General features: G+C 37.7%; 1 protein-coding gene and 1 long non-coding RNA gene across 3 annotated transcripts; both read left to right on the top strand.

Annotated features, from left to right (window-relative positions):
- The first annotated feature begins 29 nt into the window (after positions 1-29).
- On the top strand, positions 30-7,256 carry LOC126143142 (uncharacterized). Of its 2 annotated transcripts, none has more exons than XR_007529646.1 (4): positions 30-104; positions 4,980-5,131; positions 5,235-5,381; positions 5,502-7,256. XR_007529646.1 is itself a non-coding variant. In XM_049915352.1 (4 exons), exons 1-4 carry the CDS (start codon positions 2,808-2,810, stop codon positions 5,649-5,651), a joined length of 456 nt encoding a protein of 151 aa, XP_049771309.1. In that variant the 5' UTR covers positions 2,801-2,807; the 3' UTR covers positions 5,652-7,256. The 2 variants fall into 2 exon arrangements, 1 of the variants encoding a protein (XP_049771309.1); XM_049915352.1 differs by lacking the exon at positions 30-104 and adding an exon at positions 2,801-2,814.
- Positions 7,257-7,322: 66 nt separating this feature from the next.
- On the top strand, positions 7,323-11,242 carry LOC126143153 (uncharacterized). The gene is made up of 3 exons (XR_007529654.1): positions 7,323-8,197; positions 8,303-8,428; positions 8,525-11,242. It is a non-coding gene; the product is annotated as an uncharacterized LOC126143153 (long non-coding RNA).
- Positions 11,243-27,808: the final 16,566 nt, after the last annotated feature.

The raw sequence follows: 27,808 nt of genomic DNA, 5'->3' as shown, positions 1-27,808 counted from the left end.
GCTATCGAGCAAAATGTCTCAGGTGTATGAAAACATCTTTCGTGACGCTCTGAAAGATTTCAGAGGATGGCTTGATTTCAGGCTATTGTAATTCGTTGGAGGAGGTAATAATAATTTTATGTTAGAATTGGCTGGCAAAAATATGCGCCTTTAGAGACATTAGGAACTCTAGAAAATAACTTTTTTCTGCTGCCAGTTAAGATTTCATTTTAATAAATTTTATATGTCGCTTTCCGCGATCTGATTCCAATTTTTATGTGAGTTTTTTATGTATTATGCAATTTTTTATTTGTTTTCGTTGTGAGGTTCTGCATTGTTACATTACCTTTACTGTAACATATACGCGTGGAATATTGTAATTAATGATCGCTGTTTAGGAAGTTAATGGCAACTTCGTTTCAAAATTCGCCGTTTCTGAGTTCGTCATCTATGTATTATAGTAAGAGAAACTGAACATTGCAGCAGCTCAAGCGCATACGTCGTCTCGAGTAAATGGCATAATTTAGAAGACACACACATGAAAATGGGACTCAGGGTCTGGGAACAGTCATGCAAAAGGAAAATAAAAAGCAGTATATTTGCAGCTAATGTCATTGCCAGAGCGTGGGCTCTGTATTCCACATAAAAGTATCCTGCATTTTCCCAGGAATTTTACATAGTTCTATCTAATTGCAGTATCAGCTCCAGTGCATAATTGCACAAATCCATTACTCCTGTTTTCTTTGTGCTGGCACTGAGCTGAATTTCATTGAGGTACTGAATTCAGAGATTAGCTAGAATACTGTCTATGCAGGGATATGGAGCTCTGTAATTCAAATGACTGTAAGATCCTTAGTTTCTCACCAAAGTTTCAGCAAGGTCAGTGACATCAGCTATGAAACAACTTTTTTCCTCAATAGCACTGTAATGAATGCCACTTTATGCAAATGTTGCAACATGACCATGTTTGGCCTCCGTACTGAATTCTGAGCAAAGGTGTATTGTTGATGGATGCTGAGTGAGAGCTTTTTGTTCAGGATACCATTGCTCAGTAATAACTGTCCGCTTAATTAATACATGTTACAATGTTTCAATTATTACCACTGCTTAGGTGGCTGCTTAAGTATGTGTGGATAATGTTGGAACTCTATTGGGATTGCTGGATTATATTTGTAGACAAAGTCTGTCAGGATCTAAAATTTTCTCTGCACCACACTGAAATTTTGATAACGTAAGCTGTTTTAGTCTTTAGAAATGCTCGTTGGTGAATATGGGTCCTCATAGGGTATAGAACATTGACACTTTGAAGCCCTCAAAGTTAAACTTCTCTCTTACAGGTGTTCTTTCACATCTACACTCTTTTCTTATTGCCCTGCTAGATTTTATTTTAATTTCTTCTATTGATCTGGCTTTTACTGGAGATGATGTTGATGGGAGTGAGTTATTAAGTCATTTATTTATTTTTGTTAGTTTTTCCTCTCACAACATAGTACTTGGGATGAGGCAAAATGTCTTCTGGAGATATTATCTCAGTTCTTCTGCTGGATAGACTTCTCGAGGAGGAGAAATGTTGAGGTCTGCATCTATAACCTTGTCAGGAATACCAATAGTAGAAATAGATGGCAAATTATTTTTAAGTTTGGAGTGTATCAGTCAAATAAGCCATCAGTCATATAAGCCTTAAGTGATGTATTATTTCTGTTGGTGATAAGGAGGAATTCTGGCTAACCAGCCCAGATCGTGATTGATTTTGCTCTTTTGTCATTAGATAATTTCCTGTATCATACAATAACTTAAGTAAGACTTCAAGACAAGAAGTCGTAGCTTATGGCTTGTATGATGTGGGAGAGTATGCAAAATTATGCTGTTTTTTTCATATGATGATTATGCAGAATCATAAGTTGTGGTCTTTGAGGGGAGTGTGTTATGTACGTAATGGAAGTTTCATGAATTCTGTGAGCAATTCATCGTATCATGCTCTCTTTCCCAGGTCTTTGTCACAGATTTCAATCCCTTTGCAAATTAATGTGCCAAGATGCTTGCAGATTTTGTGATTAAGCTTAATGGATGTTGTATTGAAGTAATGTAGGCAGAGGTCTTCCACTTTTGTTAAGAGTTTGACAGCCGAAAACTGATATTTTTCAATTGTAGGAGAGAAATCTTTTTGTAATTTTTACAAAAACTTTTTCATGGATGTATTAACCAGTTTCAACTTTCATCAGTTGTACTGGATAGTTTTGATTGGTGATTGTCTTATTCTTAGTATATAAAACCTGGAATTCATAGTATGCATAATTATTATGCTTAATAAAGCTTTTGTTGACATAAGGCTAGGCGTGCTTGAAATGAGGTTAACTGAAGCACTGATCAGTTAACCCCAAAACTAGGTCATTAAACTTCATGTGCACTTGGAAAATATTTTTCATCATCATAATCACAACTGAAAGAACATTTTATGATCACAATTTTAACTGAAGTCAACAGTAACATAATTTGTGGTCAGTGAATAACAATGGAATAAAAGCAAAAGAGCAGACAAATGAACTCCCAATTTTGTTAACTCATCCATGGTTAATAACAACACTTACTTTAGCTGTCAAAAACATCAGATGTGATGAACGGCTGTGTACATTAAATAACTGAATTTTGTAAAGCCTAAAATTTCCCTCTTCATTCATGTTTCCCAGTTAACCTTCAGTGTAGTTACCCTCAGTTTATGCTACTGGTCACTTTATTCTCAGGTGGAAACACTTCTCAATCAGCTGAAAACTGTGGGGTTTTCATAATGTGTGAGAAGTAGTCGTTATAAAGAGCCATCTTCAGATGTTATGAAAAGTAAGTGAACTGCTGCATTAATTACTTTCTGTGGTTTACCATTTTAGTTCATATATGTATACTTGAAGGAAGAACTTAGTTTGCTGGAATTAGGGATAGTATATATACTTTAAATGGATATTTCTTTCTAAGCTGCACTAACAATTGATGGAATTGACTTTTTGTTATCGTTAATAGTTGTTGTGATATGCGAGGCAGAATTGTATTAATCATTTTCCTCTGTGTTGACTTGTTTGTCATTTATCCATTTTCACAGCCATACATTCAGTAATTTTTACACACTTGCATTTGATAATAGGCTGATTAAAATTATTAGTTGGTTTACAATTCCTGTTGGAGCTGGTTTCCTCCAGAGTGCTGAATGCGTCAGGTCCAAACAATCTCTGTTCGCCATTTCCTGACTGCCACAACAGCTGATCAATCCACTTCCATTTTCTTGTCTGACTTCCTTTCTTGATGTGTTTGAACGCCATGCAATCATTTGCTGCCTACAACCAGATTGGCCTTAAACATTTTAAGACAGTAGGCATAACTACGTATCCTTACAATATCTTTATGGTGCTAGAGCTAGCTTTAGCATCGTAACATAATGTGAAAGGCTGATCTGGTTGAAGGCAGCACATGATCGTTGGGACCAAATAATCTTACATTAGTGTAATGTAGAGTGGTGGCATAGTGCAACAGATAAGAAACATTCCTGATCCATATAAAGTTGTGGATTTGAGTTTTGACAGATTCTTTGATATTTTTTATACCAATATATTATCAAAATTACTTCATTATTTTTATTCAGTTAATAGGTTTGGATGCAGTTTTATTTCTAACACTCTGCTGTGTCATTTTTGACATTGTATTTACTTTTTAATTCCTTATATTTCTTCTTCATATCATTATTTCATTTGAAATCAGCTTGTCACCTATAACATGTAACTGAATAAAAACCAGGACTGCTCATCAGTTGGTAATTTGGCAGTCCATGCAGCTTGTGTGAGGACAGTTTCAGGTGCCATAATTAATTAAAGGAAGAAATTAGTTTGCTTTTAGCACTGAAATACAATTTTTTTCCCCTTGAGTTTGCTTATAGAGAATAGCTTCAGCTAGTTTCCTGCCACATGCTTAGTGTTGGGTGTTTCACCGTCAAGCCAGGCCAGGCAACAGCATTAGGTGTGAGGCTCTGCTGCGACTGCCCGTGGTCAGTGTATTAATTGTTGTGAACAAAGTATGATTAACAGTTCTTCTGTAGAATGCTGACAGCCATTTTCTAGGATATATTGCACATCATGTTGCGGTTAGGTTATCAAACGAGTTTAAATTCTGGGCTATAAAATGTCGTATCTGCCACAGTTATGCCATTGGTCACTCCAAAACCAGTTGCCAGCAGAGCATGTCATATTCATGTTATTTCATAATGGCCACTTCCAACACTGCACAGAGTTACATGTATACGTCTCCCATCCTTTTGTAACCCCACCTGTGCTCTGCCTCTACTGAGCTAAACCTACTTTTTTTAACACGAAAATTAAATTGAACAGCACTTGCTGAGTGACCTGCTCTGTTTGTTGCCTATAATACAGCAGCAGCCGGTGTGCTAACACTTCAGCAACAAGTGACAGATGCCAACTAACAAATAATTTTAATGAATCTATACTGCTGTGTTCATGTTGAAATAGTTTCTATGGTTTTCGATAATTGTGGTGTTGATATGTAAAACAGTAGTCAGCTCATTGAACCTATTGACAGGCATGTTTAGCTTTGTCTTCCTAGTTACATTTATTTTTTGTAATTCCACATTTATAGTAATTACATTTTTCTACATAAGTGTTCTTCACATCTCCTTTGTTTACAAAGAATATTAATTCCACATTTATTGGAACCACAATAAAGCACTTAAGTTGCCCAAAATCAGTATGGTATCCTCATTGCACATGGCAGTCAGTTCCATTTCTTTGCTAGATACAATAGGTGTGACATCCTGTAAAATTTTGCTCCAGTACTATGTAAAGTAGACAATCTGCTTCCATCAGTTTAGAACTTTGACAATACCTATCAAATGAATGAAATGTTTTCTCACATTGTATTTAGTTAATTAGCAATAACATATGTGAATTATTTAACAATAACAATGTTTGTGTTTTTGTCTGTGAGAAATATATTAACTGTTCCAGGTAAAACAAAGCATTTCTTCAAGCAAATGCAGGAACATGTCCCTATCCCCTTTTTTGGTTGTGCATTTGCAGTGGAGAGTGTGTGGTCAAGGCACTGTGTTTTGGGGCCGAAATACTATAAAAGTAAAGAGTCTAGTGTACCTGAGCACTTGGTAATATCATGCTGTGTTAAGATAGACTTACTTTCCATAAAACAAGTTCGTTACAGGGAAAGTTTATTAAATAAATTTTATAGTAGTTCTTTACCCTCTTTAGGAAGACCATGTGACTCCTCGTAAGAGATTGAGGATCATGGATACTGGAAAATCCAACTGCCCAACAACTTTAAATATGAAGTGTATAAGGGTGTATCCTGATTACAGTATGCACTCAGCAACTGAACACAGGGATACCAAGGCAAAAGTAAGTATCCAGTTTGGGTTCTGCTTGGAGAAAATTTTACATGATCAGTTGACAGTATACTTTAAAATCTATTGTTTTTAATGCTCTTAATTAAATAATTGATACATTTTTGTCTTACAGGTTCTTGCAAGTCTACAGAAAGATTTGGCATTGCCATGCCCGCCGAAGGGCTACCTACGTTATTATTTGACTGCTTCTCCAGCAAGTGCGCACACACACATGCTACTGAAAGTGTTGAAGCAAGTGGGTACATACATCCTTCACTTGTAAAGGAAATCAAAAACTTAGTAACTCAGTGGAATGACATCTCTCAAAGTCATTAAGTTGGCTCTAGATAGATTTGTTGAAATCAATTTCATTGGGACACACATACCAGGTCAAATGAATACTACCTTTTACCCCACAGAGAAAACTATTTACAGTCACATTTATCGGACCCTTTATAGTACGAATAAAGTATTGTTTGACGAGACTAGACTGCAGAATCAGGTTGATGAGTGGCACAAAGACTCGAGCAATCACATGATTTATTATAGGCATTGTATGGAAGCCAATGGAGAAGTGAAACCATTACTTTTTTGCTATCAGAGCAGTTGGCAGAGAGATCTTTTGAAGAAGTATGGGGGTAGTTGTTTGTTAGATGCAACATACAAAACATCATATGATATTCCTTTATTTTTTATAGCTGTGAAGAGTAATGTGGGCTATTTGGTTGTCGGTTTTTTTCATTCAGATTGAAAATGCAAGATCCATTCATGAAGCACTAGACATTTTCAAGGACTGGAACAAGGATTGGAATCCCCTCTATTGGGTTACCGATTTCTCGGAGTCGGAGATAAATGCAATTGAGCAAGCATTCCCTCAGACAAAAGTTTACTTGTGCCTTTTCCATCCAAAACAGGCATGGGGAAGATGGTTGAAAAAAAGGATAATCTACGTGTACCAAATGACATGAAGAGATTTCTGGACATGTGGCAAGAAATTTCAGAATCATCAACAGAGAGAGAATTTAGAGATCACGTAGAAGAGTTGCGAACGCACGAGGTTTCTCGGAGAAACGAGCGTGCGTGGCCATACTTTCAACAGCAGTGGCTAACGGTATGTGAAAGATGGGTGAAAGCGTATGAGGACAAGGGCAGATTTGCAACCATTGACACTACAAATGGAGTTGAAGCCATGAACAAGGTTGTAAAACATTTTTTCCTTAAACACAATTCAGACAGGACTTTAACTGGGGTTACTAAGGTTATAATAAACCAGTTTCTTCCAAGCCTAATTAGAAAGTACTGTCTGCAGAATTCTGCCATCAAAGCTTATAACAAAGATGTTCCACTGTTTTTGCATAAAAAACAAACAAGTTTGTGAAACATGTCATGCAGCGATATGAATCAGCGAAAGTTGAGTTAACTGCAAAATCAGTGAGTGGGAGATTGGATGGTTCATTTTGTGTGGAGAGTGCAAAGTCCAAAAAGTGTAGTTATGTTGTAAACTTTGATATACCAGATTGCACATGTGTAGATTTTCGGAGATATAAATACCCATGCAAGCACTTCTGTGCAATCTTTATTTTTTACCCAGAGTGGGGTTTTGATAAAATGCCAGAAAGTTATGAGACTAGTCCATTAATCTGTCTTGATGAAATGTATGGTGTGGGCTTTAGAAGTGGCTCTTTAGTAATTTCATGCGAAGGTAGTAGTACTGATGAAGCAGCTGAGGAGGCTGTCAAGGCAGCAAATACAGATGGTCTTGTTCAAACCCAGAATATTTCTTCGCAGCAGTTTGAAGCGAGGGAGCTGTGTAAACAGATTTATAATCTCACATACAACTGCAGCAACAGCGAAACATTACAAAAAGTACTTGAATCACTGAGCAACTGTGTGCAAGATTTGCAATTAGCAAATCCTGAAGGTGGTGGTCTCCCATTAGTAGTGCCATCAACTTCCAAACAATAGTGAAGAACGATGCCAAAAGCCTTAAGAGATCTGTCTTAAACACATTATAACTTTCCATTTGAAGGGTAAGAAATGATGGTTTATTTGGATTTTAGATAGCTCTTTGTCTATGTAAAATACGAATAAGCTCCGTCATTTCTGATCCTCGAGATGGAATGCTATGAGGTCTTTATGTTGGTCTCTGCTTTTAAACTTTGTTGCACATTTGAATTTCGAAGTAGCAATAGATAAAATATTATAAAAAGGATAGTTGCTACATTTGTGTGTGTGTGTGTGTGTGTGTGTTTGTGAGTGAGTGTGCGCGCGCGCGCGCTTTTGAAAAGGCCCTTGTTGCCCGAAAGATAAGTCCGACAGTCTTTTTGTTGTGCCTTTCTGTGACTCGGCATCTTCACTATTTGGTGAGCAGCAACAACTATCCTTTTCATAATATTGTTACATTCCATCCTGGATTTTTCGTTGTTCACCAGAGAAAAGATTTTTCTGAGGAATTAAACTAGATGATAGTGTAGAACTTGCAAACTTTTTAAAATATGAAGTAAAAGATTTTAACTTTAAATTAGTTTAATTCAAATATGGGACAATGTTGAGAATTGAAAAGGTGGAAAAAATAAATAAGATATATCTTAGTGGCATTGAGATGTCGTATGACTGATGGAGAAAAGATTTTGCATTTCTTTTTCCAAGTAAGAATGCACTTGCTCTCACTTGCTTCAATACATGTCTAGTGATTCACGTGAAACAGAGAAAAAGATAAAGACTGCCCTGTTAATGAACATGTGAGATTGCCCAGTATCACTCTGACAGAAGAGTGTGCTGTTTCCTTGATATGGTATCTGGTCATCAATGTCATTGGGACCAAATGAAGTAAGGATTGACTTTTTTTATTTGCTTTGGAAGCTTAATGTGTATCAGTTACCTACATATTGCATATCTACCACCTTGGTTCTAATGTTCTTAATAACTTTGCAGAGTTACTGCAGAGACCACACAGAAGCAATTACTGTTACTGGAATACCAGTAATGTTTATTAAATTCAGTTATAAAGTAGTTCTGGGCATTGCAGCTGGTGAGTAATGTCATTGGGCACCAAAAGAAGTGAGTACTAAATTTTGGAATTGTGCCTTGAAAACATGTGTATCAGTTGTCTTCATGTTGCATAACTCAATTAATTGTTGTTAATTTATTTGTTAGGTTCAGTTACGATGGATTTGTGGCCTTCAGTCCGTGGGAAAATTCACACCAGATTGAATCAAGACTGTTATATTCCAAGGATATCGAAGATTGATAGTATTCCTGAAGGAAAACAATCCATGTAGTATTTCACGTGTGTATCAAACTGCCATTTGTTGTGGCACATAAATGTTTGCAACTTGATTGTAATTTTTGACAGGTTTCTCAACAATCCAAGAATTTCTTGTAATGAGAAGTAGACATTGTTGCTTGGGTAAAGGAAATACAAATCACGGTCAATACAACTACCTTATTAACTTTCCACAGATAAATATTTTTCACTACTGCTACTTAAAAATTCAAATGTGTGACAGTTTGCTTACAGAACTTGGCATAAAGATCTCCCTTATTTGTATTTTTTAGATAGCTCTTATTGTTTGATCCTTCAAATGGAATGCTATGACCTCCATGTGATCTATTCCTTAGTAGTTAATTATCCATTAAGGCACAAATATATGAACATTACAATGAGAGGGGTCTTTATGCCAGGCCCTGTAAAAGTAATGGCATCTTACTTAATATTATTGTTGGGAATTTGATGGCACAGCTGTGGGGAGACCACAAATTTCAGGGTTTGCTAACTGCAAATCTGGCACACAGTTGCTGAGTGATTCAAGTACTTTTCATAATGTTTCACTGTTGATACAGTTGTATGTGAGATTATAAACTTGTTTGAACAACACCTTCACTTCAAATTGCTGCAAAGAAATGGTTAAGGTATCAGTGTGATGCTCTATGTGTTTCCTCAACTTTGTCCTCATTGCTACTATCTTCATGTGAAATTACTGCAGACACACTTCTGAAACCAAACCTGTACATCTCGTGGAGACAGATTAATGGGCTATTCCTGCAGCCTTCTGGTATTTTATCAAAACCCCACTCTGGATAGAAAATAAAGATCGCACAGAAATGCTTGCATGGGTATTTATATATCTTAAAATCTTCACATGTGCAGTTTGGTAGAGTAAAGCTTACAACATAATTACAGTCTTTGAACATTGTACTCTCCATACAAAACATTGTCCAACTTCACATTCACTAATCTTGCAGTTAACTCAACTTTCCCTGGTTCATATCACTGCATGACATGTTTCACAAACTTGCTTTTTTTAAAAAAAATGAAAAAACAGTGGAACATGTCTGTTATGATTTGATGGCAGAATTCTGCAGACAGTACTTTCTAATTAGGCTTGGAAGAAATTTATTTCTTATATCCCTAGTAGCCCCATTGAAGGTCCCATCTGTGTTCCATTTTAGGAAAAAAAAAATGTTTACAATCTTGTTCATGGCTTCAACTCCACTTGTAATGTCAATGGTATCAAAATTGCCCTTGTCCTCATAAGCTTCCACTCACTTTTCATGTACCAGTAGCCGCTGCTGTTAAACGTACGGTGATGCATATTCGTTTCTCTGAGAAGCCTCACTATCTCTTTTGTATGATCTGTAAATTCTCTGTTGGTGATTCTAAAATTTCTTGCCACATGCCCAGAAATCTCTTCATGTCATTTGGTATATATTCAGCCATCTTCCTCAAACCTGTTTCAGACTGAAAAGGCACAAGTACACTTTTGTCTGAGGAAATGCTAGATCAGTTGCATTTATCTCAGACTATAAGAAATCAGTAACCCAGTAGATGGGATTCCAATCCTTGAAAATGGCTAGTGCTTCATGAATGGATCTCGCATTTTCAACTTGAATGAAAAAGAAAACCAAATAACCTGCATTACTCTTTACAGCTATAAAAAAATAAAGGCATATCATGTGTTGTTGTTTTGTATGTTGCATATAACAACTATCCCTGTACTTCTTCAAAAGATCTCTTTGCTAACAGCTCTGATAGAAAAAAGTTATGGTTTCACTCCTCCATTGGCACCTATACCATGTTTGTAATAAATCATGTGATTGCTTTATTCCTTGTGCCACTCGTCAGCATGATTCTGCAATCTAGTCTCATCAAACAATGCTTTATTTGTACATTACAAGGTCCAATATGTGTGAATATAATTTCTTTCAGTGGGGTAAAATGTAGTATTCATTAGACCTGATATGTGTGTCCCAGTGAAATTATCAATAAATGTATCTAGAGCCAAATTATTGGCTGTATGATGTCATTCCATCGTGCACCTGAATTTGTATTTCCTTTACAAGCTATTGTTAGCATGTGTGTGTGTGCTGATTTGCTGGAGAAGCATAGAGATAGTCTTTCAGCTATCTTTGAGACATTTAAAGGAGGTGCTTTAGAAATGAGTGTCCTGATTGATATGAAAAACAGTTTTCACATTTTCTGTACAAACTGTAAACAGTTCCTCAGTTGGTGATTGTGGAAGAGATTGCCATAGCCACAGTATTGATCCACTGTCAGGTGGTAAACCTAGGATTTCCTTCCAGTATGAGCCAAGTGAAGTAAAACTGTGGTTGGAGAAATGTTTTATATTCTTAAACTGAGTATTTGCAACCCATTATGTTGGATTGCAGTTCATGTGTCAACACTTAAAAATGTTTAGTTCTTCACTGATGACACGTGATACAATTTCAATTTTTAAGGCTATTCTGTGTCAAGTTAAATTTTGAATTATCCATTTAAGCTTATTTTTTTGCTGTGTGGCAGATGGATTTATGTTCATGTAATATTTTTAATGTTGATTGTGGTAAGGTGTAATCATATGTAAATGCCCAATAAAATAGATTGATATTTATATTTTTTGTTTCTGTATAATAATTCTGTAGCTTGGTGACCTGAGTTGTGTGTGTGTGTGTGTGTGTGTGTGTGTGTGTGTGTGTAAGATATTATCATTTCATGGGAAATGTGGCAATAACAGATCAGAAATTGTGTGCAGAATATACCTAATTATCAACACCTGTAAGCGGCTAAAGGTCTGGGATTTCATTATAATTTCATTCTTAGAGAGCTGCAAGATCACAGAGCTGTACAGATACCAGCTTCATATAAATTAGTAAGGTTTTTACTGACTATTATTCACCAAAGCCGACAAAACAGGCTGCGTTTAGTAGTAGTAGTAGTAGTAGTAGTAGTAGTACTACATAATGGTGATACTTCAGTACAACTTTGAACCCTTTAAGTGGTTTAGTATATTCTTCAAGGTATGTTTCACATGCATCTAAGAAACTTTTGCCTTGAATGTCATGTGATTTTGCACTCTGCTACCAAGTTTTCCTTTTAGATTTATTAAATTTCTTAAAGAGGCTTCTGTTACAAACACTAGCAATCCACATAGGTAACATGTGTGACTGATATTCCTTATGTATCAGTTTCACTCTGTTGTTGCTGGTAACTGTTATGATGGAAGAGTTGATTTGTGCCACATTAAGGAAGGTTAAGAAAAAAGTCATTTACAAACTCGTGAAAAGGAGGCAGGGTTCCCCAAAAGTATAAAGGTTGCCATAAGCAGTCACTTTTGTTGGATTAAGTTATTTCCATATCCTTTCTGGATATTTAAGCCAGCTGCATCCTATTGTAGAGATAGACTAACCAAAAACCTTAGTGTTATATGAACAGAGCAGAAAAAACTTTATTAAATGCACAAAGGACTGGTAACTACTTACATGTATGGACCACTTTCCAAAAAATACACTGTGTCAAGGCATTCAGATTGTACATATTCTTCCTGAATATTTTTATTGTAGCAGGAAGAATGGGGATTGTTTAACTTACCTTTAACCTAAGGTACATTAGATTGTGTATAAAATTCATCAAAAGAGTAAAGTTGGAATACGGGCTCTTACTTCAACTGTTTACTATAACGAGAGAAATTAGAGTACAATATTATAAGAGACAGATGAAGACTAGGTGGGAGATAGACTAAGAGAATAATTTCACATGGTGATGAAAGACCTGCACCCAAACAAGGCACCTGGAGTAGACATTCCCTCACATTTGTGGAGATCCTTCAGACAGCCAAGTCAAACTATTCCATGTGGTATGCAAGATAAGAGACAAGTGAAAAACATTCACGATTCAGAAGGAAGTAATAATTCCTATTCCAAGAAAACCAGGCACTGAAAGTTGGAAATATTACAGAACTATCAGTGTGGCAAGTCATGGTTGTAGTTTGACACAAATTAAGTAAGGTATAGTGGACGAACTGGTAGGTGCCAACTGACCTCAGGAAACATTACTTTGGTATCTGGGAAAAAGTAGCAACACATGAGGCAGTATTGGTCCTACGAAAAATCTTACAAGAGGATATAGAGAAAGCTTTTGACACTGTTGGCTGGACTATACACTAGGAAATTCTGAAGGTAGCAAGGATAAAATACAAAGACTAAAATTTGCACGCTGATGTAACAGTAATGTGTAAAGACATGAAAAGTGTGCAGTTCTTGGGAAGGGAGTGAGACCGGGAGTGAAGTATTGTAGAAGGTGAAACCACGACTTGCAGGCGTATGTTTAAAGGGGTGTTGTTCCTGTTGCAGAGGAATTAATTTAGTGTACAATCCTTACTGTGATCTGTATTACCAATGTTTTGAGGGGAATGGAAATATTAAAGTAATGGTATACAAATTCAACAAAGGTTTTTAACTAATCAGTATCATCTTCAAGCTCTGATTCAACATGCATTTAAAATGCTTGGCTGTATATCATGGCACTGTCTGTAGCTCTTGCCAGTTCATTACACACAATTCGAAGATTCAACAGTGGAACGAAAGACCTGACATAAAAGTAGCGTTCATTGAGTGATTGGATATGACAATTGTTCTATCCTGACAATATTTTACATATAAATTATAGCCATACGAGTTGCTTATCAATTGAATTGGGTGTACACAGGTATGATTAACATAATAAACCCATAATAAATATCACTGGTATCTTTAAGTTCTCATCTTAGCAACTGAAACGGCTACACATCTATGCTGATAACTGAAGCCATGTTTAACATCCTCAGATGTATTTTACTACATTAGATTCAGTTCTCATTCTATAGACCCAAAAATGAGATGGGTTTCTTGGATATGGAATATGTCAAAGAACAACATAAAAAACAAAGACCATCTGAATATAACGCTTCCCTGATCACATGTCAGGATACTTTAAAGGTATGTGAATACATAACAGATAAACTGGGACTGCCAACGTTTACAGAATTAATACACTCAGAATGAAACTGTTATGCACTTTTAACAAATTTATCACACACACAACACCTAATCTTAACTGTTGTAAAACCAAATCTAAGACATTTTTACTTAAGCTGGTCTAACAGTCCCTGTTAAGATATTCATTTATAGAAGAGCCGCCTGCCTAAAAATCTTTCAAACTCTGTTTAAACTGTGCTGTTTCTGAAACAAACTTTTTAATGGTAGCTGGCAATTTATTGAAAATGTGTGTTCCCGTAAACTGGACTCCTCTTTGGACCAAGGTAAGCAATTTTAGGTCTTATTGTTGCTAGTATTTTACTATGTGCTGAGCTATTGTCTGGAAATAAACATGTTATTTGGAACCAATTTCTTTAAGGGATAAATATACTGAAGCATTGGTTAGAATATCCACTTCCTTGCTCAGATTTGTACATGATTATATGGAATTTACAACACAATTGAGTCTTATTACATACTTCTGCAGTCTAAAAACTTTTGCTCGGTTTGACGAGGTACTTCAAAATACGAAAGCAAATGAAGTAAGCAAGTTTTTTTTTTTCTATCTCCTACATCTGACATCATTCCCATTGCAAATACAAACTTGTTTAGGTGCTTCAGCAATTTTGTGGCACACACCCTTCCTAACTGAATTTATTACTGAGTTGTAACCCGAGAAATTTAACACTGTCAACTGCTTCTATCTGCATGTCTTCGTACATTATACACATCCTGGAAACAAATTTCTTACAGGTTCTTATCTGCATATAGTGGGTCTTTCCAAAGTTTAATGACAGTAAATTACTTCTAAACCATTTATTGTCAGTGAAAATTTGATTAGTAGCAATTTCTAAATCTGTACTTGACTTGCTATTTGTTGCAATGTTTGTGTCATGTGCCAACAAAACAAACTTAGCATCTGGCAATTTAACAGATGAGGTCATTACTGTAGACAGGAATAAACAACAGATTCAGGATGGAATCTTGAGGTGCACCACATGTAATTACTTCCCAATCAGACGAAGACTATTTGCTTACTCTGCATGTATTTGCAGTGACACCCTTGTTTCCTTTTAGTTAGGTCAGACTCTAACCATTTTGCAGCACTGCCAGTGACATCACAATATTCTAATTCTCTTGAGAGAAAGCTGTGATTCATAGTCAAGGGCTTTTGACAGGTCACAGAGAATGCCAGTAGCCTCTAACTTGTTTTCTTATGAATTATTCCCACAGTATGTGCAAATACCCTTCTCTATATCAGTAAGCATAAGGAACCCAAACTGTGACTTGGATGATATACTGTTTGCAGTCGGATGCTTAAGAAGATGCTTAGACACAACCTTTTCAAATATTTTTGAAGACGCCAGCAAAAGTGAAAATGATCAATAATTTGATAGTATCTCTTTAATGCTCTTCTTGTACAGAGGCTTAACTTAGGCATATTTTAGACAGTCTGGAAATGTTCCACTGATAAGAGATTGATTACACAAATAATATGAGGTACAACTCAACTCACATGAATACACTTTGAAAAACTTCACTAGAATACTTTAAGGATTTTATGATGGATGCTGCTACTTAGGGAGAAGTGAGTGTCATTTCCAGTTTACTGGTTATTTGTAGGGAGTGGTCTCAGATGTTCAATTGCACTGTTAACTGAACCTGATAACTTGAAGCTGTCAGTAACAGATACAAAGTACTGTACCTATTTAAGAAGTTTGCAACACTACATGCATTTGTTACCAATGTCTCATTTACTTTAATTTGAAGTGTTACTGGAATTTTCAAAATTCAGAACCTGTATGTATCACAGCATCAACAACAAGTTTAAATAACACATGGCTTTATCTCAATAGGAAGTCAGACTGCTACTTAATTTACAGATGGCAGCAGAAATGATTTCTTTCACTGTTACCTGTAAGGCAAACAGTAGCCTGTCTTCCTAATCACAGTTAACGTAACATAGCTGTTACTGTAGTCTCTTTAAATTTGGTCATCTTATCAGACTGTAGTGTATAAAATTATCTTATTATTCACAGAATACCAGATGCATTAGCATTAGTAAAACAAGTGTTTTCTGGAGACGATTTCTTAATCAAAACTGTGTAGCACAATAAATACCTTACATCTCTCGGTATTTGAACATCTGAATCAAATCTACAGTTACTCTGCATTATGTGGTGCAAAATGTAGATGTATGCTCTCACAGTAAGAATGGTTACAAGAATGCTTTATGGAAAGCTTCATAGCGTTCTGTTTGTAAATTTTTAGTAAAATTTTCCAAAACTGAAGTCACAGCCATATGAGAAGAAAGTCCACATGACCTGGATTCATATACAAAATGAAATATTTCATTCAGCTATGAAGTGTGCATAGTTAAATTGCCAGGAAAGTGGAAATAATGTGAAAGGTTTAAGACAACGCTCTTTGTAACACAGCCTGTCATTTATTCTTTCTTGCTGAGTGAGCTATGCACCCCATAGCAAATTGCCTTGTTTCTTATGCAGTGAAGTTATTTACCCATTCTTCTTAAATCATATATAGTTTGTGTGACACTGCATGGCACAACACACAAGTATTCTTACTAATTTAACTGTGGTATAATGAACACAGGAAGTAGTTTTTTAAAGAATTTTGTTGCCCTTGGAGGTTTCTTTCATGATCCTTTAATGCCGCTTTTGCATGATCAAAATTCATTTGTATGATCATAGAAACTATTATTAATATAAAAGATTAGCTGTCCTATGTATAGCCAAACAACTACCCCTTAAATGTATAACAAAGCCTGCTTCTTCTGAAAAGTTGTTTTCACAATTAACTGAGAAGACGGCAAAAGGCATTAACTTCCTGTGAGGCAAAATTTAGAAAACATATCTATTTTTTTAACACAGGTAACAGCTCTTGGTAAACCAATATTTCATTATGACTGCACTGGAATCTTACGTATCCCAGGAAGTGACAATTTATAGCCTTATCACGACACTATTCTTGACAGTTTGTTTTTTCCCCCAGTATGAGCTGCGTACTCGATAACAAAAGCTATTTCTCGTAAGCAATGGCAATGTTTAGTTTCTCTCAACGGTTATACATGATGGTTTATGGAATGTGTAACGGAAATACTGCATTTATTATTTAGGTGTATAACATTTTATGCTACCTATTTGGCCCTCGACAGAATAAGCAGATCAATCACAGCATGGTCAAGAAACAGGTAAAATCCGATAAGCTGAGAATCCGTACGATTTATTTACTTCTACGTAATTTATAAATACATTTCCATTTCTCCGCTACTGTGTACGTGCGATAACAGCCACATTTCTTTCACATTACGGTCACATATCAGCGGATCACACTCGTTTCAGGACGATTCAGCAGACACGCACCGACGTTTTAACATACACTCCAGTGTGGTCCGAAAACTTTCACCTAACTCGACTCGACCACGGATCTCGATACTCGACAAGTGTGCAGCGCGTTGCGTATACGTAATTTTGACGTCACTTCCGACTGTTTTTGGACCACAATGATGTGTCTGTTAGGCTTCCCTGTAAATCCACGAGGCATTATACGTAGCTATTTCAACTGGCACCGATATCTCATTGGTTGGCGGTAAGAGCCAATGAGACATAGCTGCTTGTAGGTAGATCTTTGAACGCTTCGTATGATTTTCGCGGGACCTCTGTCACCATATGAATGCTGATTGTGTCTGTTAGGCTTCCCATTTCGAATGACTGATCGGAAGTAATATGTTTTCAGTCCGCGCGAATTTGGATATTACAGCTGCTTCGTAAGTTTGAAAGATAATTGCATAGCGTTGGTTTGTGATTGTGTATTTTGTTGGGTTGTACGTGTTTTGTAAGAGAGGCTCGTGATACGTAATTGCAGTCAAGAGGGAATGAGCTAACGCCTTTTAAGTGTATTGTTGGGTAAATAGCTCCGGTTTTTAGTTTGGGAACAAGTGAAGGATTAGGGGTTTTTGGATATGTATGCCTATTAACGCGTTCGAACCAAAAACTTCGTATTGGACCGCAGTATGAATATACGGATATTTGCTAGAATGTAAATATAACTGCGGAAAGCGCCCTATATTAAAGACTGGGTCACGACACATTCTTTGCAGTCTCATGTGTAAATTAAACCAGTTTTATTAGGATTCCTTGAAAACTTTAGAATTTGTGCATACGGTGTATATTTGAATGCAAATAAACGATACTAAACGAGAACCTGCGGTGTTCACGTGTGGAATGACAGATACTCAAATGAAACATGGTGACAAAAATTTTAAAACCCCACAGAAAGTAAAATGCTTTTAGTAACTCCACTGCATTATTTGAGTATTATAATTATGCACAACACTGGTAGATTATTCTAAATTCGTTTTATACTGGTAATGTTTTGGTGATCATATTTGATCTAAAATTTTACATATTCAAGGACGTGGGGGACAATGATATTAATCACATTACAGCTTCAGCCCTTCGTTTCTGATTTCAGTGATCATCAGCTTGAAAACGTTCCATCCGATTTGTTTCAACTGTCAATAAAATTCACTTATTTTATCAAAAATTTTAATTTTGCGTGGAAAAATTGTTTTGTGTGTGTAGACTGTAGCGACTTGTTAGGTGTCACTTAATACCTTGGATTCTATTTGCTCCAGTCGGAAATCTCAGCAAAATATGCGAACTGTCTGTTGAAATGCACCACAGCTAAACGTCAGTTCACTTGCCGTTTTTGTACAGTGCTATGTACACAATTAACGTGCAATTCTAGCCAGTTTAATTTTGCATTTCTGCCAAACTTACGAGCAAAACACGATGTAGAACGAAAACGAGTTGCTAAGTCGAAATGAGTTTATTAAATGCCGAAATTCAGATATCCTTGATATGCAAACTGCCCAATAACATCTCCCGGTGGCATATACACACAAATAACAACTCAAAATTCCACAGAAGACGCTTCACAAATAATACGTAAACCACTTATAGTACAATAAAAAGAGTCTTTTATTTAGTTGCATTAGACGAATCACATCCCAAGAACCTTAAAATGACTTGCTGGTGCCATAAACATACCTTAGGATCATACAGTAAGTTAAACCCTGTGTGTGAAATTCCTTGGCATTTAGCTAGATAGCAAAATTAGTCAAAACAGATTAAATAACAAAGCTCAGATCACTGTTTTTGTACCTACCTAATTTCTGACTGTTCACTTGAAGACAGAGTGCTGGCTTATTTACATAGTTTCAGCCACTTTTACCCTAAACAGTTATCCTTTAACGCAGTGCAGCTACAAAAACGAATTAAGTATTCGTTCAGTTATTTACTACATTGTGTAGATCCCATCAAGAACCAACTTTGTGGATGCTGGAGTGAGACATTGTGTACATTAACAGAAGATAAGCAAATAATAGAAAAATATCTATGACATATTAACAATAAATTAGTGCAAACAGTGAAAATCCAGGTTGAAATGTAACAATATTGTGAAAAGGATAGTTCTTAATCACTATACACCAGAGGTTCCAAGTCACAGATAGGCACAACAAAAAGAAAACAAGCTTTTGGCCAACAAAGCCTTTGTCAAAAAAAGACACATGAACACAACCACAGTCCCTCACAGCTGAAGCCAGTAGTCTGACTTCAGCTGTCAGAGACAAAGTCCTTGTTGGCCAGAAGCTCATTTTGGGACAGTCTTTTTGTTGTGCTTATCTGTAACTCAACATCTCCGCTATATGGTGAGTTGTAACTAACCTTTTCACAATACTGTTACAATAAATTAGTGCCATTAACACTTAACTACTGAATGGAAAACTGTGCCCAGTAGCTGAGAAAAGCACCGATCACGCAGGGTAGCAGAATGATCCACCAAACTACTGTTCAGTAGCCTTGACACCCTTTTGTTGTAGAATCTTGGAACATATTGTGAGCTCAAATGTAATGAGAGATCTCAAACAGAATGACACACTCCATGCCAACCAGCATGAACTCCAAAAACATCATACTTGTGAAACCCAGCTCACACTTTCCTTACATGACGTCCTGAAAGCCATAGATCGAGGCAGTCAGGGAGATGCAGTATTTTTTTATTTACAGAAAGTATTTCACTGAATACAACACCTGTGCGTATTATCAGAACTATGATTTTGTGGAATATTGAGAGAAATTTGTGAATGGGTAGTGGATTTCTTTACCTTGGATGGAGAGTCCTTGATGCAGAAGTAATTTCAGATGAGCTCCAGGGAAGTGTGTGGGGATCTTTGCTGTTGATCTTGTGTATTAATGATCTTGCAGACAATATTAATAGCAACCTCAGAGTCTTTTCAGATGATGCTGTTACCTATAATGAAGTACTGTCTGAAAATAATTAAATACAAATATTCAGTCATATCTTGATAAGGTTTCAAAGTGATGCAAAGATTAGCAACTTGCTTGAAGTCTTCAGAAAAGTAAAATTGTCCACTTTCACAAAATGAAAGAACCATGGTATCAAACGGTCTCAGTTGGAATCTGTCAACTTGACATTTACTTGGCTGCAGGCCAACTCTTTGTAGGAATGTGTAATGGATCACTTTGGTTCAGCTGTAGGCAAAGCTGGTGGCAGACTGTGGTTCGCTGATGGAATATTAGGGAGATGTGGCCAGTCTACAAGAGCGATTCCTTAAAAATCACTCATCTGACCTATGCGAGACTATTGCTCAAGTTAGTGTGATGCATGCAAAATAGGACTAATGGGGGACATTGAACATATTCAGAAGAGGACAGCATGAATGGTCAGAGGTTTGTTCGACTTCTCAGTGTGTCACAGAGATACCGAAGAAACTGAACTGGCAGACACTTGAAGATATATGTAGATTGTCCCTAGAAAACTTACTACAAAATTTCAAGAACCAGCTCTAAATGATGGGTCTAGGAATATACAGCATCTCCTGTAGGGATTGTGAGGGTAAGATTAGAGTAATTACAGTCTGCACAGACACATTTCAACAGAATTTTTTTCTGCATCTCTATATGTAAGTGGAATGGGAAGGAGCCCTAATAAAATGATGGGTGCAGTGGGACATTCCCTACCATGCTGTTCAGTGGTTTGCAGAGTATGCTTGTAAGTAGCAGCTAAATCAAACCAAGGAAGGAATAAAGCTGCTACTTTGAAAAACTTTTTATCAAACAGCTTTTATACACAACATAATATTTCAACAATGGAAAATCTAGGATGGAAAAATTAGAGTATCATGAAAAGGATGGATTGCTGGTGTTGAGTTGTAGACAGACAAACAATTAGACTGGTTTCTTTTTTAAGAGAAAATGGTTTCCTACATGTGTAAATATTCACCCATGGTTGCAGTTGTCATGAAGCCTCACAACACGCTGCTACTTGCCATATAGCTAACATACCTTTTATATCTTTGAGTCTAGATATTCAGTTAATTTGTAGAAAAAATGACTAATGAGAGAGTTTTTAAGTTTTCTTCTGAACTGGTTGTGATTACCCATTTTTTGCTTTGTCTGATGGGAAGTAGAATACTTTTGCACCAGGTAGAATACATTTGCATGGGGGGGAGGAGGAGAAAAAACAGTTCAGCTTCAATTTATTTTTGTCAGCAACATTGTAAATATATTAAGAAGTAAATGCAAGAATTTAGGTTTTTAAAAAGGCATCTGCAAGATGAGCAGTTTTCTACTTAACATGCCATTCTTACTGGTCACTTCTTCTAGTCATTTCTTTAGGTACACACTCCAGAAGATAATTCCAGAAGGCAATGAGGAGTGAAAACATGTGAAACAAACCACCACAATGAGAGATGCTCCTAGCAAAACATGCAGAACTGACCATTTAGATTTGTTTATCAATATGTTGTCTCCAGTTTAACTTGTTTTCCAACAGGACTCCAAGGCATTTCACACAGGGAATTGAATGAAGGAAAAAAGTTCTAAATTTTATAAACTCCCTCTTGATTGTCAAGTCTTAAGGAGTCCAGTTAGAAGCCCAAAGCCACTGAACTTGAAGTGCCTTAGCAAATGATGTTTTGAAACTGACAGATCTAGGCTAGTTATCTGTTTGGCCCCAACAATACGGGAATATTAAGATGATAGTTGTTCTTACGTGTAAGGGGAATAGATAGGCACCAGGTATTTATTGAATCACGCTGATATGGAGGCTCTTTGTTGATAGATTCCTCTTTCATTGAAGAGGCATTCATCCATGGTAAGGTATACTGTGTAGATGTAGTCATTACCAAATCAGTTGGCATAAAATAATGCATTGTCCATCTTATGGCTGGCTGTTCCAGAATGAACAACATAAAAGGAAACCATTTTGGAGGTTGACGATCACATGATCATCTTCCCTTCCCACTTCTCAAAGGATATCTACTATTCTATGTTGATTACATTATAGCTATGTCTAGTTGGCTCATTGTCATATTCTCAGGCAAGGGGACCCATCGTATTGCCATTGTGAAGCCCCTTGTTGGTGCCCCACATTATGCTAGTGCCCCCAACTTCACTGCCCTGTGATGAACACTGGTGCTTCACAATTCTGGTCTCGGTAGGTGATGTCCAAGCTGTGGACATGGTTTTTAAACTTTAGAGAGAGTTTTTGTATTCATTTAAAGCGTGTCACCATGGTCTCATCTTATTTTTCCCCATTCTGTGATGCGAGCATTCTGCCACTATTCTGCAATGAATAAAGAGCTGTTATCAGATGAGGAAGTAGACATTCAGCTACAAACTAGGTGCATGAGAGGAGGAGGGGAGGTGGAGCAGTTGTGACTCTGGCTGCTTCAGATCGCCTACCTCTCCTATTTCATTGCAGTTCCTTACTTTTTGATGTTTATTTTCCTCCTCCTGTTTTTCACCTGGCTCCCTGTCTCAGGTGACGCCACAAAGATAAAGAGTAAATTGGCAGTCTCTACTTTCCTTCTTCCAGAAAGTTTTTGGCGTAGATTATTAAAGAAATTAATGGGAGGTGATGACCTCAATGTTTAGTCCCTTTCAAACTCCTCAAAAATTCGACAATACTATGGGAAGGATAGATTGCTACTCACCATATAAAAGAGATGTCGAATGGCAGACGTGCGACAAAAAGACTGCTGCACATGTGAACTTGCAGCCAAAAGGCCTTCATTTAATCTAGCTAACATACGTGCAACTAACACACAAGTGACCACTGTCTCTGGCCACTGAGTTTAGTCTTAGTCATAGCTTTGCCCACGTGCCAAGAGTTGTCATGTGCTCAGTTATTGGCTGTGCAAACCGTGTGCTTGAATACATTGTCAGGTGCTTATCTACGTGGGTTCAAAAGTTGTGCTTCCTATAGTTCAATTCGCATGAGTAATTTGTTCCACTCACGGGATTCTGTTACCCAGTTGTTACAAAGTCATCATTGGTGTTTGTAGTACCTGTAATGACCGTGTGGAGTAGCGGCGTTGTCATGCCTGCTGCAAATACTAAAACCTTCAAGAGGGATTCTGATTCAACAACATTGCAACCAGAGATGGGTAATAGGTGTGTGGATACAATGTGAAAACAGCATGGACAATGTGTTGGAAGCATTCTTCCCAATTACTGAAAACACGTATGCCATGTGAAATAGAAAATTAAAATGATATTTTGTGTCAGGTCAGTTCTGTAGTGCTAAAAATAAATGGTGACGAGAGAAACACAATGTGCATAAAGTGTAAATGTGTCTACCCAGATTATAGTGGAACAAAAAGGACTACAAGATGGTGACCAATTTCTATGTCTCAACAACCGGAAATACGGAAGCGTCCGATCCCACCTGTCTGCTTTGACCGATGACGTCACAAATCTGGCGGAAACGACCATAAACGACAATTCCAATATGGTGCATATAAAGTCGTTACATACACATTATGAAGATGAAAATACATCGAAACACATACACACACATGTTCCACAAGAAGCCTAATGACACTAATGGTACAAATGCGGGAAACTGGGGGTTTTTGGGTGGGGTCAAACTAAATATAAACAAATTTAGACACTCACTCCCATACAAAACGACGAAAAAAATCGACGTCACAAAACTCCCCAAATACCACTAAACACAATACCATCTGGAATCGGATACTTCCCTCGACCTATATAGCTCAAAAGCAGCTCCCAACCCCATAAGTTAGGATCGAACACTTCTCTTTACCTTGTTGTTGTTGTGGTCTTCAGTCCTGAGACTGGTTTGATGCAGCTCTCCTTGCTACCCTATCCTGTGCAAGCTTCTTCATCTCCCAGTACTTACTGCAACCCACATCCTTGTTAATCTGCTTAGTGTATTCATCTCTTGGTCTCCCTCTATGATTTTTACCCTCCACGCTGCCCTCCAATGCTAAATTGGTGATCCCTTGATGCCTCAGAACATGTCCTACTAACCGGTCTCTTCTTTTTGTCAAGTTGTGCCACATACACCTCTTCTCCCCAATTCTATTCAATACCTCCTCATTAGTTATGTGATCTACCCATCTAATCTTCAGCATTCTTCTGTAGCACCACATTTCGAAAGCTTCTATTCTCTTCTTGTCCAAACTATTCATCGTCCATGTTTCACTTCCATACAAGGCTACATTCCATACAAATACTTTCAGAAGCGTCTTCCTGACACTTAAATCTATACTCGATGTTAACAAATTTCTCTTCTTCAGAAACGCTTTCCTTGCCGTTGCCAGCCTACATTTTATATCTTCTCTACTTCGACCATCATCAGTTATTTTGCTCCCCAAATAGGAAAACTCCTTTACTACTTTAATTGTCTCATTTCCTAATCTAATTCCCTCAGCATCACCCGACTTAATTAGACTACATTCCATTATTCTCGTTTCACTTTTGTTGATGTTCATCTTATACCCTCCTTACAAGACACTGTGCATTCCGTTCAACTGCTCTTCCAAATCCTTTGCTGTCTCTGATAGAATTACAATGTCATCGGCGAACCTCAAAGTTTTTATTTCTTCTCCATGGATTTTAATACCTACTCCAAATTTTTCTTTTGTTTCCTTTACTGCTTGCTCAATATACCGATTGAACAACATCTGGGAGAGGCTACAACCCTGTCTCACTCCCTTCCCAACCACTGCTTCCCTTTCATGCCCCTCGACTCTTATAACTGCCATCTGGTTTCTGCACAAATTGTAAAAGCCTTTTGCTCCCTGTATTTTACCCCAGCCACCTTTAGAATTTGAAAGAGAGTATTCCAGTCAACATTGTCAAAAGCTTTCTCTAAGTCTACAAATGCTTGAAATGTAGGTTTACCTTTCCTTAATCTTTCTTCTAAGATAAGTCGTAAGGTCAGTATTGCCTCACGTTTCCAATATTTCTGCGGAATCCAAACTGATCTTCCCCAAGGTCGACTTCTACCAGTTTTTCCATTCGTCTGTAAAGAATTCGCGTTAGTATTTTGCAGCTGTGACTTACTAAACTGTTAGTTCGGTAATTTTCACATCTGTCAACACCTGCTTTCTTCGGGATTGGAGTTATTATATTCTTCTTGAAGTCTGAGGGTATTTCACCTGTCTCATACATCTTGCTCACCAGATGGTAGAGTTTTGTCAGGACTGCCTCTCCCAAGGCCATCAGTAGTTCTAATGGAATGTTGTCTACTCCCGAGGCCTTGTTTTGACTCAGGTCTTTCAGTGCTCTGTCAGACTCTTCACGCAGTATTGTATCTCCCATTTCATCTTCATCTACATCCTCTTCCATAACACTGTCCCCAAGTACATCGCCCTTGTATAGACCCTCTATATACTCCTTCCACCTTTCTGCTTTCCCTTCTTTGCTTAGAACTGGATTTCCATCTGAGCTCTTGATATTCATACAAGTGGCTCTCTTTTCTCCAAAGGTCTCTTTAATTTTCCTGTAGGCAGTATCTATCTTACCCCTAGTGAGATAAGCCTGTACATCCTCTCATTTGTCCTCTAGCCGTCCGTGCTTAGCCATTTTGAGACGTCTGTATTCCTTTTTGCCTGCTTCATTTACTGCATTTTTATGTTTTCTCCTTTCATCAATTAAGTTCAATATTTCTTCTGTTACCCAAGGAGTTCTACTAGCCCTCGTCTTTTTACCTACTTGATCTTCTGCTGCCTTCACTACTTCATCCCTCAGAGCTACCCATTCTTCTTCTACTGTATTTCTTTCCCCCATTCCTGTCAATTGTTCCCTTATGCTCTCCCTGAAACTCTGGACAACCTCTGGTTCTTTCAGTTTATCCAGGTCCCATCTCCTTAAATTCCCACCTTTTTGCAGTTTCTTCAATTTTAATCTCCAGTTCATTACCAATAGATTGCGTTCAGAGTCCACATCTGCCCCTGGAAATGTCTTACAATTTAAAACCTGGGTCCTAAATCGCTGTCTTACCATTATATAATCTATCTGATACCTTCTAGTATCTCCAGGATTCTTCCATGTATGCAACCTTCTTTTCATGGTTCTTGAACCAAGTGTTAGCTATAATTAAGTTATGCTCTGTGCAAAACTCTACCAGGCGGCTTCCTCTTTCATTTCTTATCCCCAATCCGTATTCACCTACTATGTTTCCTTCTCTCCCTTTTCCTACTCTCGAATTCCAGTCACCCATGACTATTAAATTTTCGTCTCCCTTCACTACCTGAATAATTTCTTTTATTTCATCATACATTTCTTCAATTTCTTCATCATCTGCAGAGCTAGTTGGCTTATAAACTTGTACTACTGTAGTATGCATGGGCTTCGTATCTATCTTGGCCACAATAATGTGTTCACTGTGCTGTTTGTAGTAGCTTACCCGCACTCCTATTTTTTTTATTCATTATTAAACCTACTCCTGCACTACCCCTATTTGATTTTGTGTTTACAACCCTGTGTTCACCTGACCAAAAGTCTTGTTCCTCCTGCCACCGAACTTCACTAAATCCCACTATATCTAACTTTAACCTATCCATTTCCCTTTTTAAATTTTCTAATCTACCTGCCCGGTTAAGGGATCTGACATTCCATGCTCCGATCCGTAGAACACCAGTTTTCTTTTTCCTGATAACGACGTCCTCCTGAGTAGTCCCCGCCCGGAGATCTGAATGGGGGACTATTTTACCTGTGGAATATTTTACCCAAGAGGACGCCATCATCATTTATCCATACAGTAAAGCTGCATGCCCTCGGGAAAAATTACGACCGTAGTTTCCCCTTGCTTTCAGCCGTTCGCAGCCCCAGCACAGCAAGGCCGTTTTGGTTCATGTTGCAAGGCCAGGTCAGTCAATCATCCAGACTGTTGCCTCTGCAACTACTGAAAAGGCTGCTGCCCCTCTTCAGGAACCACACGTTTGTCTGGCCTCTCAACAGATACCCCTCCATTGTGATTGCACCTACGGTACGGCCATCTGTGTCGCTGAGGCACGGAAGCCTCCCCACCAAAGGCAAGGTCCATGGTTCCTCTCTCACACACACACACACACACACACACACACACACACACACGAAAAAATACTCAACCAAAAGAAAAACCCGACCCACCCACACCTCAACCCCCTCCAACCAACCCAACCTCCCCCCTCAACCCAAAATAAAAATCTCACAAGCAAAAACCAAATGCAACATAAAAAAATCTCAATCACACACTACAACTCAACAAAAACTTCAGCAAAATAGATCCTCCACAACTAAAACATGAACACACACACTCTTCCCCCCCCCCCCCCCCACCCTCACAAACACTCTAACACAAAATAAACCACCCACCCCACCCTGAGCTGCAGCCAGCCAGTCACCCACCCACCCACCCACCCACCTACCTACCCAGACCACCCTAACCAACTACTTTCGGCCTATACATTTTACTCGCAGCCCTTAAGAAAACCCGAACAACACAATAGCCCTCAGGGATACTCGTCTGCCAACAGTACTCATCTAAATGAGACTGAAGGTTAGAACAGCGCCTCTTCCCCCTCCCAAGAACTGACTTAACCACCCCCCACATCCCCTCTATTGTATTGGTAGAAGCCCCCATCTCATAATTCTTGAACTCTAAGCTATGATTCACTACTAAATGATGAAATCCCCTCTCACCCAACCCCCTATATGAAGAAAAAGCATCAGAAACTACTGTGGACCCTGGCTCTATATATTCCTCAATTAACCCTACTAATTCAGCCTTAGACCTCCCTTCCAC

The sequence above is a fragment of the Schistocerca cancellata genome, unplaced genomic scaffold (genome assembly GCF_023864275.1).
Source record: "Schistocerca cancellata isolate TAMUIC-IGC-003103 unplaced genomic scaffold, iqSchCanc2.1 HiC_scaffold_782, whole genome shotgun sequence".
NCBI classification, from domain to species: domain Eukaryota; kingdom Metazoa; phylum Arthropoda; class Insecta; order Orthoptera; family Acrididae; genus Schistocerca; species Schistocerca cancellata.
Note: the sequence above shows the minus strand (reverse complement) of the source record. Positions and strands in the feature narration are given on the sequence as shown.

Bases quoted from the DNA above. Each gene is read 5' to 3' on its own strand.
- LOC126143142 (XM_049915352.1), top strand. The intron at 5,132-5,234 runs GTAATATCATGC...TACCCTCTTTAG, and splicing joins CTAGTGTACCTGAGCACTTG to GAAGACCATGTGACTCCTCG. The intron at 5,382-5,501 runs GTAAGTATCCAG...TTTGTCTTACAG, and splicing joins ACAGGGATACCAAGGCAAAA to GTTCTTGCAAGTCTACAGAA.